We start from the raw sequence: 17,592 nt of genomic DNA, 5'->3' as shown, positions 1-17,592 counted from the left end.
TTTCCCATTGTATTCAAAGGCTATAAAATCTCCTCAGTTAAAAATTGACTGATGAGTCGAAAACACAGTGAGGTCTAAAAAGGCGGCATGTCTGGATTTATTTTCCACCCTCTTGTTATGTAAAAAGACACATCTTGTTCTCTCTCTTTAACACAACAGGGCTAATGATGTGTTAACGACAGCACATGTTGTTACTTTAAATGCGGTGCTACAAATGATTCACCATGTGTTGTTCTTACCACATTAGTTCTGTAAGTACCTGTGAATTTTGACGCACTAAGTGAATATACATTGGCATTCATTGCAATAACATTAATTTGGGCTCATATTAATGGTGGTGTCTCTGTGTTCCCCTTACGCCAACCAATCACAACCCTGGGAGACTGACCGCTAATAGAGTTAAGCAGAATCTTCAACAAATAGAATTATTATCATATGTCAATCTTTTTTCATTTCTCTGTGACCCTGTAAGTGATGTGATGATTTTTTGAAATGTGGCTTAACTTCTTTGAGTTCAAACTACTAATTTAGTCATATGTGAAAAACTGAAGATTATGACAGTGACTAAAATGTGCAATGTGAGACGTACATTCTTATTTAAGTGTCAAATGTTAACCATTTTCATTGGAGGGATTGAAAAGGGCAAAAATGACCACATTACATTTTTCAACACATCACATAATCTAATTTTATGAGTTAAAGTAAAATATCCAAAAGCAAATATCCCTTAGGTAGCTGTAAGATTAACCTTATTATAAAACCTTATTGAGTTGTTGAGGCATTTAAAAACACATCTTGTATCGTTAGTGCAGAAAAGGTTTGTGCGATGCTTTTCTATGTTTTACTTCTCTCCATGTCCTTAGTGTACAAAACTAAAGAAATGTGTGTTACTTACACTCTGTCTCCCTGTTTACTTAATATATGCATGGAAAGCGGTTGCAGGGATGTTTAATGCATCTCAACATGAAGGGGTGGTATACAGTTTATAATAACACTGTATGCTACATGTGGAATGAGAAATTGCCCTTACATACATTTCTTCCGTCTCCCGCAGAAGTGCTGCCTCTGCTTCTCCCCATGTCTGTAATCATTGTCATGGTGATGACTGTTGCGGGAATGGCCACTGTCATGGTGCTCCATCTGGTCACCGTGACTTTTCTGATCTTCAATCACTGTGTTGTAAGCGGAATCCGTCTGTGTGTTGATGGATCTCTTGGTGACAAAGTGTCTGGGAGATTTGTGATGAGCTGAATCTGGGGATCTCTTCTGAAGTGCCCGAGGGTCGTGACTTTTCTGCTCCGTCCGGGAGTCTCTCTCACTCTTGTAGAGGATGTGTGGCTGGTGACTGGAGGGTGCTTTGAAGTTCTCTCTCTGAGCAAGGCTGTGGGACACGGGTCTCAGGAAGTAATCCACATCCTGTGTTCTGATCAAACCTGACTAGAGGCAAAACAGAAAGTCCTATTAGCTTTACAGCGCTGGTTCTATCTATTTAGCCTGACTTTATTTTTTATACCTACTTGCTCAGCCTTTATTCAAGTAGCTACACTTGTGTCATAACATTTTTTAAAAGTGACTTTTAAAATATATTGTATATTGTTGGTGTCAAACACCTCAACAGCTGACCCATTCTCCTACACTCCAAAAATAGCACATAGGGCTGCAGTCATATTACTAATGGACAAAACAATACCCCTCACCAGCTATTCATTTGGCTTTCCAATCTGTCTCTGTCAGCAATTACTCAGGATTCAACTCTTGGGTCACTGCGAACCTGACCCCACTAAACCTCTGCAAGGCTCGATTACTGGCCGTGTTACTCATGTTCAACATCTGTTTTGCTGTACAGGTTCAGACGTTATCTCAGCAAAATCTAAACAAGAATTGGTCAGATAGAAAGAGTTTTAAACAAAAGTGTTGGTGTGAGGATGAAGGGAGGTAGCATCTCTCTTGTACACAATGTATACTCTCACAGTTCTCAAGGCATTCCTTACTTTAATGTTCACATGTATTAGAAATCTAACAAACAAAAAAGTACTATCTGAATATAAAAGGTAACAAACAAATCCTTCTTAGATATTATGAATACTTCTCACTCTTTTAAACTGCTGCAGGCCCCACTTTAAGTACCAGTGCCATATGCTTTCCATTTTAGGGTATACGTTTTGGGAAAGCCCATTATAAAGCTCTAAAAGTTCAGCACCGGTTTTCTACAGTTGACATTATTCTCTCTCTCTCTCTCTCTCTCTCTCTCTCTCTCTCTCTCTCTCTCTCTTTGGAAAAGAGACAGACATTTCCAGTTTTCATATTCCATTTTCAATAAACTTCTATCAACGCAGCCGATTCAGACACTTGGAGATTACTTTCTATTGCTCTCCGCCTCTCTCTTTGTCTCTCTCAGTCTCTCCAAACACGCACCACATCTGTGTTGACAGTCAACTGGCATGGAGTGTTTGGACTGTAACTGTTCTTGGCAGAAAGAGTAGTTTCCCTAATATACGTTTAATTGACTGACTTTTTTTTTCACTATGAGTGGAGTGTGAGGTCCTTGGCTGACAGAAACAGGCTGATACAGTGGCAGTCGTGAGGCTATGGCTGGCCCAGGGTAAGCGTGTATGCATATGTGCGTGTATGACAGTCTCAACACAATACAAGGGGGGATGTGTGTATGTGGGACAAAAAAAGGGTTAGAGTGGAAGGTGGGAGAACAGTGATTACACACAACTGAATGTCTGCCTGTGTGAATGTGTACAACTGGGAGTGTCTCTTAGTCTATCTTGTAGAAGCAGACCTCTATTGGTGATGTGTTTGATGTTGCTGTAATGATCTCCACAACTGATTTTCCCCATTTCATCATCACTTACAACCCTCCGCCTCCGCCTCCGCCAGCCTTTCAACCACAAATCAGGAAACCAGTGGAACAGAGTCTTTGGAAAATGCTGCGACTGTATTAAGCACTGAAGTTGAAAATGATGAACTCTGAATACAAGCCAACGCAGATGTGTAAGCTGTGACCGCAATGGCTGTACAGTTTATAGCTTTCATCACATAGTGTGGCAAAAGAAAGTTATCATGCATTTATCTTATAAATATTATATTATTGGTTCTACAAGAGCCAAATTGGCTTAGTCTCTCAACTGTTATACAAATAGTAATGGTCAAACTTTGCATTATCTATCAGCAAAAAGAGAACAAAGACATTTAAAGGAACACAACAACTTATTGGGACTTTAGCTTATTCACCGTATCCCCCAGGCTTAGATAAGTCCATACATATCCTTCTCATCTCTGTGCGTGTTGTAACTCTGTCTGGCACCCCCACCACTAACCTCGCTTAGCACAGATCCTGGAGGTAACCGGCTTCATCTAGCCTACTGTTCCCAATAAGTGACAAAATAATACTAACATTATCCTATTTACATGTTGTGATTTGTATAGTCACAGCGTGTAAAAATAACAATGTCACATGAGACACAGCCATCTTCTAACCATATACATACTGGGAACTATGTCAGAAAGGCGAAGCACTGCAACTACTCTCTGCTCCTCACCACGGGGCTTCTCAGGTGCTGCAAGCAAATCATTCCACCCAAGTAGCAGAAGTAGCAGTGCTTCGCCTTTCTGAGAATATAGTTCCCAGTATGTATACGGTTAGAAGATGGCTGTGTCTCATGTGACGTTGTTATTTGCATACGCTGTGACTATACAAATCACAACATGTAAATAGGAAAATGTTGGTGTTATTTTGTCACTTATTGGGAGCAGTAGGCTAGATGAAGCCGGTTACCTCCAGGATTTGTGCTAAGCGAGACTCGCGGTGGGTGCCTTTGAAAGAGTTACGACACGCACGGAGATGAGAAGGGTATGTAAGGACTTATCTAACTCTGGGGGATACGGTGAATAAGCTAAAGTCCCAATAAGTCGGCGTGTTCCTTTAAATAGTAGGCATGCATCTGTATGACTCTGAAGTGCAAGGATTTCATAGCAGATTATTGTCAAATGTAGGCTACCATGTAGGGGAACGCTTGCTCAAGTCCCACTGTTAACTTTTATTCCCTTACCACAAGCCAGTGGAGAGCAGTTGTTTACAGGTGTTTCTGTGTCAGATAATGAAAATTGATATTTGACAGAGAAACAGCGACGCAGAAATAAATTTGGAGACATATTTATAGCTGGAAACACAGTTTGACCCAGTACTTATTGAGATGATTACAATTATTAAGGTCCCTTAAAAAAACAAAAACAATGGTAGCTTCATAATGAAGTCCTCAAGTCTCAGACAGTGCGCATGTTTTTACTACATCAGCAAGTCACCAGCACTGTTGGTCCTGTTCTGTGTAAAAATAAACAAAAGCACAGCTGTGGGTTTTCCTCATGATAATGTTGCAACCAATTCTATGAAATATTTGATATAACTGATATACACTCCAGTTTTCTTCGGGGAATAAGAAAGAAGAGGGTGTGGGATCAATTATTGAGCGAAAGAGAGGACAGAGAGTCTCGCGAAAGCATACCACCTTCCACTGTATCTGGCTTGCCAACGGTCAAGAAATAATCCTTGCCGGGAACCAGAGCCATGATTGTCGGTTACAATCGTATGTGACAACCTGTGCATGATTCTGTCATCTGCATGGCACCCGCCCAGGCACTGTGTAATCACAGGCGACTGTCATAATTTGGTTCCAAGTCACGGTAAGGCCTCTGACTTGAACTGCGCTGCTGTCAACCTTTAAAATTTCACATGCTAAGTACTTAGTCTGGGCGGGTGCTTTAAGAGGAGGGTGGGGGGGGGGGAGGGTGTTGTTTGGGGGGCGATGTTGAGAATTGTTGCATTAGTGTGGAGCTAATGCAGCTCTCGAGGAATAATAGGTGCCATGTGATAGGTAACAAAAAGGTTTTGTATTTTGATCCTAACAGTAGAGAGTTAAAGCTTTTGGAAGAGGGGAATAAAATGTCAATAAACACCTCACTGTGCATGTGGAACCTTGACTTCCTGACAGGCAGACCCCAAGTGAGGCGGACACAGATCTTCCACCCTCATCCTTAACACCGGAGAACCCCAGGGTTGTAGGTCTGTGTAGCCACTTTTAACTCCAACAGCTGTGCTGGGCCTGATCATAGACAACAGTGAAAAGACCTACCTTAAAAAGTACAGGACCTGACCAGCTGGGGTTAGGACAACAACCTACATACCTATACATGAATGCCAGCAAGGCTGCAGACATGATAGTGGACTTCGGGAAGAGAAAGGAAAGGATCTATGCCCCCCTTAACATCAACGGGTCCTCAGTGGAAAGGTTGTACATTGGTGTCCACATCACCGAGATTCTGATCTGGGTGCTGCATACTATCTCAGTGTTGGAAAAAAAGGCAAAGCAGAGTCTGTTTCACCTCAGACGCCTGAGGAAATTCCAGGTATCCCCTCAAATACTGAGCAATTTTTCTTCTGCATGATCAAGAGCATCCTAGTGGGGAACATTACTACCTGGTACGGAAACAGCACCGAACAGGACCACAAGGCTCTGCAAAGGATAATGCCTAAAGGATATTTACAGCAGGCACAGGAAAAAGGCTGAACCACCTGGGTAAGCCTTTTCTCCCTGTTGAGGTCGGGAAGAAAGAACTGGATACACCAGGCCAGCACTGAGAGGCTCAGGAGGAGCTCCTACACTTAGGCCACTAGGATCCTAAATGAGGACACTGACTAAGACTTATTTAGCACGTCTCAGTCAGACGCACTTTTGGCGTCATTTTACAACGCGCTTGATCGGGACTCTTGGCGTCACTTTTTGACACTGTGGGTCAGGACCGATTTGGCGTCATTTAAAAAAAATGTATGTTTAACTGACATGCGGCACAGGAACGGGACAGTTAGGTTTTTGAAAAAGCTCGTGGGTGGGGTTACAAAATGTACGTTTCAGTGACACGCGGGACAAGAACGGGACACAAACCCGGTCTCCTGTTGTCTGACCCATCTACCTCCCCAACCTGACTCCTTACACGGATTTTGGTCCTTCATACTACTCTCTAACATTGTCGCTCTTAATACTATGTCATCTTACAGCGCTGCAGTCGAGCTACTGTTGTGCCCGGTGCGTCCCATACAGACGCTAAAGGATGATTTTTGCATCGCTATCTGACGCTGAGAGCCACTGAGCAAGCGTCAGTATTTCACAAACTGGGAATGAGAAGGGGTTGGAATTTTACCCGTGCTATTTCATGTGACAAATAAAATTGACTGATTGATTGAACTTTCTCTACATACTGTACATAAGGATGTAGGCTCTGGATGTACTCTCCCTGCAGTATGACCATTGTCTATTTCTGTACAACTTGAAATCTGTTTCTATATACCCTTATCCTCTCAAATCATGGCTCCTGAGTAAAGTTGTTGTCAAATGAAGGTTTTCATTCTCAGGGATAAGCTACTGGTATGCCTTGTGTTTTATGGGGCCATCATAACAAGATGCACGAGTCTCCACACATCCTCCTGTTTCCTCTCATCTACGTCTGCAGTCACACTGACTGGATGGAATGTTTCCCCTCAATGCTCCTTATTGTTTAATGAATTCCGTCTTTATGCGTTTTGTCCTGTGCTTAAGATATTCAATCCAGTTTTTTATTTTGTATTAATAACTTGTGTTGGTACACAAAAGAATTTTACTCTTGCAGAAAAAAATTCTCTCTCTGTAGGGATCCTTTCCATAATGTTGTAAGACACTTGTAATAACAATTTGAGTCAGTGGCAAAAACAGCACTTTTTGTGAAGCGCATTTGCCCTATATGATTACATTGCAGCTCAGTTCGTTGCTGCCGGTTGTAGCGCTCTTGCTCAATACTGGACCAGTTTCAAAGATGTTCACTTAGACACCAATGTATAGGAAAATAGGGTCCAGGTTGAAAAAAAGAAATTACCCTTTAAGCTTGGTGTCACACAAAACAAAATGCATCTGCAACTTCCTCAGAGTATGTGTGTATGCAAGTCACTATGTTAAGAGATTAGGTCAACTACTGCCTTTCCTAAATAGCCAAAGTCATCAGATTACACACTGTGCTGGTACGAGGTGCAAATAGCAGTCATAAAATGCTGAAACACTACTTGGGAGGGCGCAAACAGCTGGACTCTTTGGAGTCAGACGCATCCAGACAAGCAGCGACAGGAAAGGGGGGTAGGAAAACGGAACTGAGGGGGGAAGCATTCAGTGCATTACAAGGTGCACTTGACTGTGTGTAGTATGTGGTTCTCTCCTTTATTCTGTCTACCTCTCTGTAATGCTCTCCCTTGTGGTGACCAAATGAAACCAAAAATCTACTGAGGAACTTACTTAGAGTTCATTATTAATTAAGTTGTTGGCTAGCTTTCTATTTCAGTCCAAGCATATGAGAAGTACAGTATGGCTGAGAGCTTAGATAGTTTCATTACCGTAACAGAGAAACAGATTTGCTTCTTCTTTTACTTCTTTTTTTAACAATCTTACAACAAGTGGATAAGTTGACATCGCAAATCTATTTTTCAAAAGCACATTCCTTTTGACAGACCAAAGTGCAGCAATCATTCTTTACTGTGTTTGGTGCATGCAAACTGGTTCTAAGATGGCTGCATTTTTAGCAGTTGAAGGCAGGGATTCAAACTTTGGCTCAATGTTGACAGGGCTTATTGGAAAATTGGGAATTATATTGCAACATTGCACTAGACACCATTTACTAATCAATTAGCTATTTCACTTCAAGCTGTACCTTAGTCATCTTTTGGCTAGCTGTCCAGAACACATCACACCAACTGGATTTCTATCAATTTGAAAACCAAAAATGTTCCAAACTGCGTTCACCCCAGTCTCTGAGACATATGCACATTGCTCAGTACAGTAATCTACTTCATATGACTGAGAACAACATGAGTGATTTTAGCAAATGGTAAAACTAGTAACAATCCTTTGATTGATCTTACTGTACGTTTTGAAAATTGATTAAAGCAACCTGCCAAGACCACACTGCCTGCTTCTCAAAGCATTATCACATCAATAGACAATCCCTCATATATTCTTGGAAATCCCAGAGGTGGGACGAGTGCGCAACATTCTATTACTACGACTACTACCAGGCCTGAGGCAAGAAACACACCCATCCTTTTACAAGAGGAAAACACGACCCCCAAGTGATTTGTAGTGGGAGGACGTTTAGCATTTCCCTTTGGTACAAACGAAAAGTGTCCATTGCGAAGTCTGAGTAAAATTAGATTAGACAAACAGATACTGATGTAGCCCACGTGAAGCTCAGGGATAATGGAATACATTTAGAGGCACAATAGACAGAAATAAAGCTTGAGGTGTTAAAGCAAGCAGGTAACGTATTCCAGTTTTTGATAACACGACAAACTAGTCCAATTTACAAGACTAAGGATCTACAGCCATATTAGCAGCTCTGTGAGGCTATACTTTGCTAGTTTTGAGCTAAATGTTAACGTCAGCATGCTAACATGCTCACAATGATAATCCTAACATGCATAAGTTAAGGAAGTGTAATGCTTACCGTGCTAACATCTTAGTCTCGCATTTTAGCATGCTAACATTGCTAAATAGCACTAAAAACAACAGATGAGGCTGATGGTAATGTCTAGTATTTAGTCGTACCAAAATATTGGACAAATTAAAATTTTGACCTGATTATTGCACTACATGAGAAGTGAAGGGATCATTAAAGTCACCATACTATATCTCCTGGGGGCTATGTCTGTACGAAGTTTTGTGCCAAGCCATCCAATAGATGTTGAGATATTTCAGTCTGGACCAAAGTGGTGGACCGACGGACCAACATGGCCATTCCTAGAAAATCACACAAGATGTCATATATGGGGAAAAATAATGATTCATGGTGTCAGAGTAAAACAATGCCTTCAATGGCGCTCTCCTCACCCCTCAACTCCCTCACCCCCATAAAAGCCAGACTAAAGAGGATTACGCTGCAGCATTTCCCCTTCCACGTGTGTCACTGTGCAGAGTTTTAAACCATTTGGCAGGTGAAGAGAGTCAGTGGGATTGCCCTGCTTCTTTTATTCCACCAATTCCTTGCTTGTAAGTATGAGATTTTAATGGTTGAACTCCCTACTGTCATCAAAGTGGGGATAACCACCATATGGGCTGCCAGAGAAGGGGAGTTGAAAAGGCCACTTATACATAAGCTTTACAATGTAACACTCCTTACAAGGGGGTTTTCAGCACTTCAAATTGCCAGGGAGGGAACAATGACCCTTATAGCCTTCATCTCTACAGTACATTTCTCTCTTATCTTTCCGCCCATCTTTCTTTCTTTATCTATCTCTGCCTTTTTTGGCAAGCTCTGGAAAACACTAACATACAGACAGAGTGTATGAGTCAAACACACACACAAAAACATACCATTATCGTTAAGCACTGTTGTGGGGGGCTGGAGCTTATCTCAGCTGACAATAACAAAATATATGCAATTGAAAAGCATTTTTTAGTATTAACAACATTATTTCCAACAACCAATGCAATTAAAGCAAAGGCCAATATTGCCAATGCAGAGAATGTATGTTTACAATATTTCACAGAGTAGCCTACTAGCTATTCTGACTAATACAAATACGGAATCACTGATCATCAATAAATAGTGAAAGGATCAATTTCAGTCTTTGTTTGAAGAGACTTAATACAACACAATCACACTCAACAAACAACGCATACTGCATATATAAACATAATGATAAATGTCAAATATCCATATGTTAGTTTTTGGCTAATTATATGTCTGTAAGTTAAGCTAACACATGTAACATGGGACATATCATTAGCTTAGTGTCTGGTGCATATATTAACAAAAAGAACAGGACCAAAATGTTGTTGATGGATTTTGACACTAAAGTAATACATGTATACTGGGATTTGTACTGAAAGGAGTTGTCCGTTTAGATTCATCGATATGTGATTTCCAGGTCAAGTTCAAATCTTCAAATACAATTGCTTTATCAAGTAAAATTTCTCAAAAAATGTTGGAGCAAATACGGGTGATGGAATGATCTCATGCTGCAGTTGGAGGCCAGGTCCTCTTACACATCAACTATTGATCTGAGTTCCTATTGTCAATATTTACCTCCCTCCTGCCAAATAGGAACTTGACCAAAGTGCAAAGTCTCCCATAAGCTCTCAGGTGGCCTAGTGAACTCTGTTACCAAGTTTTCTCCAATTGTTGGCTTGCAATCTGGGACATCTGGAGCACACAAAACATAGTATGTGTATATGAGTGCATGCCACACACATGCACAACAGTCAGATAATCAAGGGCAATCTTTTTAAATGCATTGCCAGGTTGGTACTGCAGACGTTGAGTTCAAGTTTTACACTACATCAAAGATAGAAATGTATATATTACCAATATGCTATTCTAATCTATATGAATCATGATTTTATTTCATTATAGGAATGAATGTAAGAACACGTATTATATTTAGTATCCAGGTCCTGTTGTAAAAATGTATATTGGTAAAATTATGCTGTTCAGCTCATGATGAGAGTCAATTTGGGGCTTTTGAAAAATAGTTCCAACTTTGGCATTCCCCAGGAGCCTAAATAGCTTTATCTGCTGATGTAGCTTTGCAGAGTTCCCGTATTCACATAAGAAAAAGTTGAATTCTCATTGAAGCACTGACCCAGTCCATCCTAGCCAGCCTCATTCGTGAGAACCACATTTACAGTCTATGCAACCCCGGACCTTTTGGCTGAATCTTTTATTGGGATGTGGTCTGAAATGCGCACACACACACACACACACACACACACACACACACACACACACACACACACACACACACACACACACACACACACAGAAGAAGAAGCATCCCTGGAGACATGCCATTCTCTTAGTAGGCTATTCTCAGACATAGCAGTGGACCTCTACAATGAAAGTATAAACAGAAAACAAGCAAAGACAGGCCAGGAATTTAATATATTTAAAACACCGAAAAGCAATGCTGAAGCGAAATGTGGTCATACTTGTTTTACAGTAAAAACATTTGTTTGGTTTACTCTAAAACTGTGAAGAAAGCAACTTTGAATGACTACATTGCATCTTATTTTCTGCAGTAACAAGGTCCTCCAGATGGAATTAGCTCAAGACGTTTTTTCAATTTACGTAACTGCAAATAAGTAACATTACAAGAATGTATGTTCCTGTTGCCCAGTTGCCGCACTCTGTCTCCAGTGATTGTTTAGTTATAAATGAATACATGTGTATGTGAGTTCAAGACTGAAATGATTACTGTGTATTCATTAAGTCCTTTATTCTCTACTCTCAGACTGCTAAGAGGGCTATAACACTTGAGTCTTACTGGGGTAGAACTGCTTCACTTAGGCTTACTTAATGTCATTCTGACAGTAATGTTTCCTTTATATTCATACAGAAGATGAGGACCACCAAGGCAAGAACTGAAATTCAGCCAGCCTTCTCCACAGAACACAAACAAGTCCAGGTGTACTAGCATTTGTACATTCAGCATTATCAGCCAACATATTATATTTTTAGACTTTTATCTGAGACAAGTTGGATGTATAACATTAGAAATAGTAGAAAGAAAAAAATAATAATATTAAACACCACCAAAACAAATACAGAGCTTGTCTTTGGTTCACACACTTCAATACAATATAAAATGACCAATAACTTCTGTTATGAACCGATCATCTCAACACCAAAACATCTGCACAATTTTGGATTTGGATATCAGTTTATTAGTCGTGTAGCTTTTAGTATGCTGTATATCATGTTAATATGAACATAACTAACAAGTAAGCTTGCTACCAAGTTGCACCCCACCCTTTCTTATAAGATAATTCAGTGCAATTACATTTTCTATATACTGTAGTTTGCAATTTGCACACAGCCAGTTCCCTAATATTGCTGCCAGGTGTGTTCGAGAACCTTATTAAATCCATGCAAAAGATGCAACTTAAGGTTAAAACATATTAAATAAAATGTATCTGTGAACTGTACGTCATGTGTTGGCCATTACATCTGACTAAACAGTATACTGTGTGCTAAATAAGAAGATGAACTACCACCAAAACATTGTTTTGGCATGTTTGGCATGTACTGGATGTGTTTAGGGGATTGTCCTGGCTAATTAACCAACATGACGTGGTGTTCACAGAGTTTACTTTTCCATTCATTAGTTATTCATTAGCTGATTTGGGCAAAAGTGCAATATACACGGAATGCGCTTGGACTAATGATGCGCGGCAGACTGGAGGAAGAAACTTCTGTGCATGACTTGCATGCAACTTAGCCAGTGGGTTTTAAGTCAATTTAAGTCAAGTAGAAGTACATTTTTTGACCAGACCAGACCAACAATGCACCGACTCAAGTAGCATACTGAAAGGACTGCTTGATGACTTTGTCAAAGAAAAGGAAAGTGCCTTATAATAAAAAAAAATATTTTTTGTTTTTCTAGATCTACTGGATGGCTGTAATCAGATTTCTTTCATACTTCGTTCCCCTCTCACTCTTTCCAGTATCTCAGTGTCTGATTGGCATTGGGTGTCTAATATTAATTCTAACCCAAAATTACAAAACATGTTATGTATCGCTTTCAGTAATTTCCTTCTCCCTATGGTCTCCACGCTAATTCAGTATGACAAGAACACTAATGCTGTGTTTACATTAACAGTTGTCCCAGGATGAGCTACATTTCTTAAATTTGGCTCCAGGGCTCAGTATTTCTTCTAGGTCAGTTAGTGCAATTATAGTACTCACTTGGTAGATCAATCCAAATGCTGCCAAAATAAAAAATGCAAAAACTTTCAAATGAACTGACTCTGGAGTCCTTTTGACTGACACAAACACACCAACACAGATCAGACTCATCTACTCCCCCCCCTTCTCATCCAAACCCTCCCGCAACCCGACTCTGTGCATGTTCAGACTTACCACCCCTGTGCATGTGGACAGTGCCACCGAGGAGTTGACCCTTGACCTTAGCGACCCCTGGTAAAAGCAAAGGTTGTCCTGCTCGTAGGCCCTCAGGCTCTTGGTGCCGTTCTTTCCCAGGACCTGGATGGCGAAGCCAGGTGCAATCAGGCTTTCAGAGGCCTCCCTCAGCTCCATGTGGAAGTCCTGCCCCAAGCCACTCAGCCGGAAGTGAACCATTTCGCTGCTGCTGTCGCTGTTTGATAAGCCTGCATCTGGGGCCAGGGATCTGCGTCGCCTTCTGCGCTGGTGGTGGGCAACTTCGTGAGAGATGTAAACGCCTTGGTGGTTGACCTCGTAGGGAGATACAATCTCATATTCTGGATGAGAGATAAAGAAGAAAGAAAATAAGATTATTGGGTGTTTTCACAAAGTGAATTTAGATGCAATGAGAACATATATATATATAGAGAAAGCAGCCAGTTTAAAGGCAAAATCTACTCTTTTGACAATTAAATTAATAGAGATGTCATGGGATCAAAACAGCGGGAGAGACTGCTGAGAGAAAGCTATGATGTCATGAACTATATTTTGTAAATGCAACTTGGCAAACATTAAGCACATTTTCCTTGTGGTCACTCATTAATAATTTGATATGTCAACATCATTTGCTGTGATATGCTGTGTCAGCTGCTACCTTGGCTGCATTATGGACTGAATAAAAACAACAAAATGTTCCCTTTGTAAAGTTTCCTTGACCTGCCTCGTATACTTTTGCCGGCAGGGTCATGAAGTAGTTACAAGAAAAGGAAGGGTTTTAGACAATTCCAACACAGGCCTAATAGCGGAGAGTGAATCGTGTTTGACCTAGTGTTTTACTAGTTTTTTTACTACAGCTCAGGCTGAAAAACTGCAGGTCATAAAGGGAGATGGTGGCAGGTCACAGGCCTGGCCTTTTAGACCAGTTAAATATCTAATGGTGCTGTGGCCACTAACAGACAACAAACTAACAGGCGTTCCTCCAAAGGTCAAATCAAAGGAGTAGCTGACTCATTCAGCTGAACCAAAATGAGTTTTCCAGAGGAAATCATGACAGTTGATGCTGCTCCTGTCCATCCTCCGAGTCAGAACGAAGAATGGGCTGACCTACTAAAGCAGGGAATCCTGCATAAGCAATGAAGCATTTCATTGTCTTTATAGCTTTGGATACATTGCAGGGTTTGGGAGATCATGCCTGTTGCATGCACAAAAGAATCATAAAATGCAACAAAATGTATTGAAGTGTGAATTATTGTATGCTTAACTGATGCTGGGAGAAATTTTACATGGTGTTTTACAGTAACTTTTGTTACTGTGGTGGGATCTTAATGGTAATAGAGTCTCTGGTGCTGTAAGCCATTACACACACCTTGACACATTATGCACTTGAAACACTTTGGGTCTATGAGTAACCACAAAACAAACAAATAAAGCAGTGTCATTGTTGATTTTGTCACAGTGTTGTAATGGACAAATGTGTCCACTCTTGTCAGCCTAAAGTGCACAGAAATAACAGCAAGAGCCAGTCTTAGTTACTGTACCGTATGGTCTGCTTTAGCAAGCCTGAATAATAATTAAATATAGCACAGAGACAGAGAGACAGACAGACAGACAGTCAGACATGTTTTGGCAGTGGGAGAAACATGCAGGGTGGCAGACAGTGTGTCATCACTGGCAGTGTGAATGCCTGAGGTTTGAACTTGGCTATTTGGTGCACCTTGAGCGGACTTAAAGCCCCTACCCACAACATGACATATGCTTATTAGTGGATGCATTTATTTAAAGCACCTTGCATTACTATGGCTGCATACAAGCTTGGGTGGTCACAGTGGGAAGCAAACTTCCAACCCCTTGAAGTGTTACAACCAAGATCAACACAAAGAGTAACATAACTGCAAAGAGCAAACACATACTTCAAGTCTCAAGCATTTTCTGTGCAGACACCAAAGCACTTAGGCAAAACCAGAAAATGGTCTTCACTATCTTTGGCGTTTTGTCCACCGACCCCCAACACACACTCACACATTTAAAGCTAGTCAACTGTGTTTGTTCCGCCCTAACTAAAAAACCAGCTGCAGTGACCCGTGTCTGACAGTATACAAACACAGACTCTGCGGGAACAGAGTGACACACACACACACACACACACACACACACACACACACACACACACACATCTTGTCTGATGGACTGAGACAAGATCCTGGTGTGGTAAGTTTGTTGGTTTAGTGGCTCCTGAGTGCCATTAGTACTGATAGGGGGTCTAACCAATGGGTGCCTTGGCTTCAATTTAACAAAAGATTGAACATGTGAACTCTTTCCCCACCCGCTCTAACATAGCTGAATGAATGTAACACTGTGCTATAATTTCTAAAGTGCTGGCTGTGAGATGATCTGAAACAGAAGTAAGGGCTTCCCCTCACTTCTGTTTCAGATCATCTCCACATGTGCCCTGTGAAAGGAGTTTTGATGTTTGTTTATTTGTTTACGTGTCTGCTTTTCATGGTAACTGAAAAAAAAAACTAAAAACAACAACAACAAAGGATCTGAAGGAGATTACACAGCCAAAGCAGTTGCTGACTCAGCGCACCACATGAGGTTAGACCCACAAAACACAGAACAGATGATGCACTCACTGCTTGCACTAATTACTGAATTGACTAAGCAGCTATAGCGGGCCTTCACTGAAGGTTTTGGGGACTCCCCAGTGTGTTATAAAAATCAATGTACTACTAAGGGAGGCATTTTCACTGTGCTATTCAGATTGTCACATTGCCTATTGGTACTTTTCTATTAACTGATTATTGCTCAAGTGTTCCACAAATCAATAGTTCCTTTAACTAAGTACCTTAATAATCTGTTAATTTAAAAGAAATTAGCGATTTACAAAAGTAAAATATGTCTCATTTTGCCGTGAACACCAATTTAAGCTGCAGTGCTGCAGCAGACACTGGTGGCTCTGTCAGGGTGCAGGTCGCCCCCCAGCGGTGAAGAGAGGCAACACACAGCGCAGGTGAGCGCTGTTTAATGCTGCTGGCCGTTTGAGAGAGGCAGTGGATGACTTTACTTTTAATGTTTATTATTGTACCGAAAAGCAAAACATGAACTGATGGATCATAATGCACTCTTACACACTAACAAAAATGGCATCACAGTCGCAGAAACACTGATGAAATGTGGTTTTGTTCCACACTTAGCCTACCTGTATGTTGAGGTAAATTGAGAGAGCGGAGCAGGGCCGATGCTTCAACACTGTCAGGACCATTTGTCAAAAGCACGCTCTGTAAGGAAGGAAATGTACATAAGACTTGGTCTGTGTATCCTGCAAAATATCATGGAAAATAACTCGGCACTCTGTCATTTGAAGTGTTGACAACTTTATGAGCTCTGCATGCATGTACGTACAGGCGCAGCGGAGATAATACAACTGACTTACTTTGCTCAGAGTAAAAAGGCAAAAGAGATGGAAAACCAGCAACGGCCGCGTCCAGTTTCTCCACTCTGCACAAATCCGTAGGAAAGCCATCGCTGCTGGTCACCTTTACGCAAAAGCTGAAGCCTAAATCACACAGCCACTTGCCGGCAGTCCAGAGAGCTTTAATAAACCGGTCCAACAGCCGCCGCTGCAGCTCTGCAGAACTTGTGGTGGCTGAGGCATCAACGAGTTTCAGATGCAGGTTTCTCCACTTGGGCCACTTTGGTTTCCAATCATTTCCAAGCGCAGTATTCCAATGCGGCAAATCGCTTCAACTCAAGTCCTCTCTCCAGGCGAGTCATTTTCTTTTTAATTCACTCAGACAGTCCGACCAGTATCTCTCTGAGTCTCAAAGTCTCTATCTCCCTCTCTCTTTAACACACACGCTCACTCTGCCGCTCTCTCTCTCTCTCTCTCTACCCAGTGACCCCCGCGGACCATTTTGACTCCCAGTGAAATCATGTGATTGTCTTAAATAGGCTGCGTCTCGTCTTGGCAATAGCAATAGCAATAGCAGACTTCTATGAAAGCCGATGTGTGAATCAGAAATGAATCTGTGTCCCCCCCGGGAGCCTGCTGAGGGAGCACTGAACGCAAGGCTGCCGAGTGCTGTGCGTGTTTTGAGGAAGGGGGTGTGGGTGGGGTGGTGTAGTTAAGTACAGCCTGTAGACAATCACAATTGACACCTGTGCCGAGAGATGGGGTTTGTGTCCAGCTCTCAGGTTGCAGGAGGATGTATTTGAGAGGAACAGTGTGTGATAAAAAGAACACATAAAGAGTGTTCTGTTTGCCTTGCAGGGCAATGAAGTAGGCCTAATTACATTCCCTCTTTGTAAGGACAGTCTGCAACAACAAGTGTTTGTTATGTTTGTTTCACATCATGTAGTTTTAAATTGATGATGCGTTTCAAAAGTAGGCTATAAAGTAGCCTATATGTATACACATGAATGAAAATATTTATTTGAATTCAATAGTCTGGGTTTGTGTAACCCAAGCGTGATCTGGAGATTACAGCCTGAAGCAGGTATAATCAGTAATTTGTGATGGATTACGGTCTGAAATTTAACATTTGACCCTGTTTAATCTGCTTCTCATTCTCCCATCTCTCCCGTATTCCGCAGCTGCACTGATAGGCAGCGTGCCAACATTTCTAAACTTTC

At 41.3% G+C, this 17,592-nt stretch overlaps 1 protein-coding gene across 1 annotated transcript in view; it reads right to left on the bottom strand.

The window, feature by feature from the left end:
• Nucleotides 1-16,947, bottom strand: part of adamts16 (ADAM metallopeptidase with thrombospondin type 1 motif, 16) — a 55,087-nt gene extending 38,140 nt beyond the window's left edge. The window contains exons 1-4 of the mRNA XM_078253415.1: nucleotides 16,394-16,947; nucleotides 16,160-16,238; nucleotides 12,940-13,298; nucleotides 1,035-1,437 (exon numbers count right to left, since the gene is read on the bottom strand). Coding sequence (XP_078109541.1) covers nucleotides 1,035-1,437; nucleotides 12,940-13,298; nucleotides 16,160-16,238; nucleotides 16,394-16,483 — 931 coding nt within the window. The 5' untranslated portion in view covers nucleotides 16,484-16,947. The remainder of the gene's footprint in view (nucleotides 1-1,034; nucleotides 1,438-12,939; nucleotides 13,299-16,159; nucleotides 16,239-16,393) is intronic.
• Nucleotides 16,948-17,592: the final 645 nt, after the last annotated feature.

The sequence above is a fragment of the Sander vitreus genome, chromosome 6, assembly GCF_031162955.1.
Source record: "Sander vitreus isolate 19-12246 chromosome 6, sanVit1, whole genome shotgun sequence".
Classification (NCBI taxonomy): Eukaryota; Metazoa; Chordata; class Actinopteri; order Perciformes; family Percidae; genus Sander; species Sander vitreus.
The sequence above is the reverse complement of the archived record's forward strand: the minus strand, read 5'-3'. Positions and strand labels throughout refer to the sequence as shown.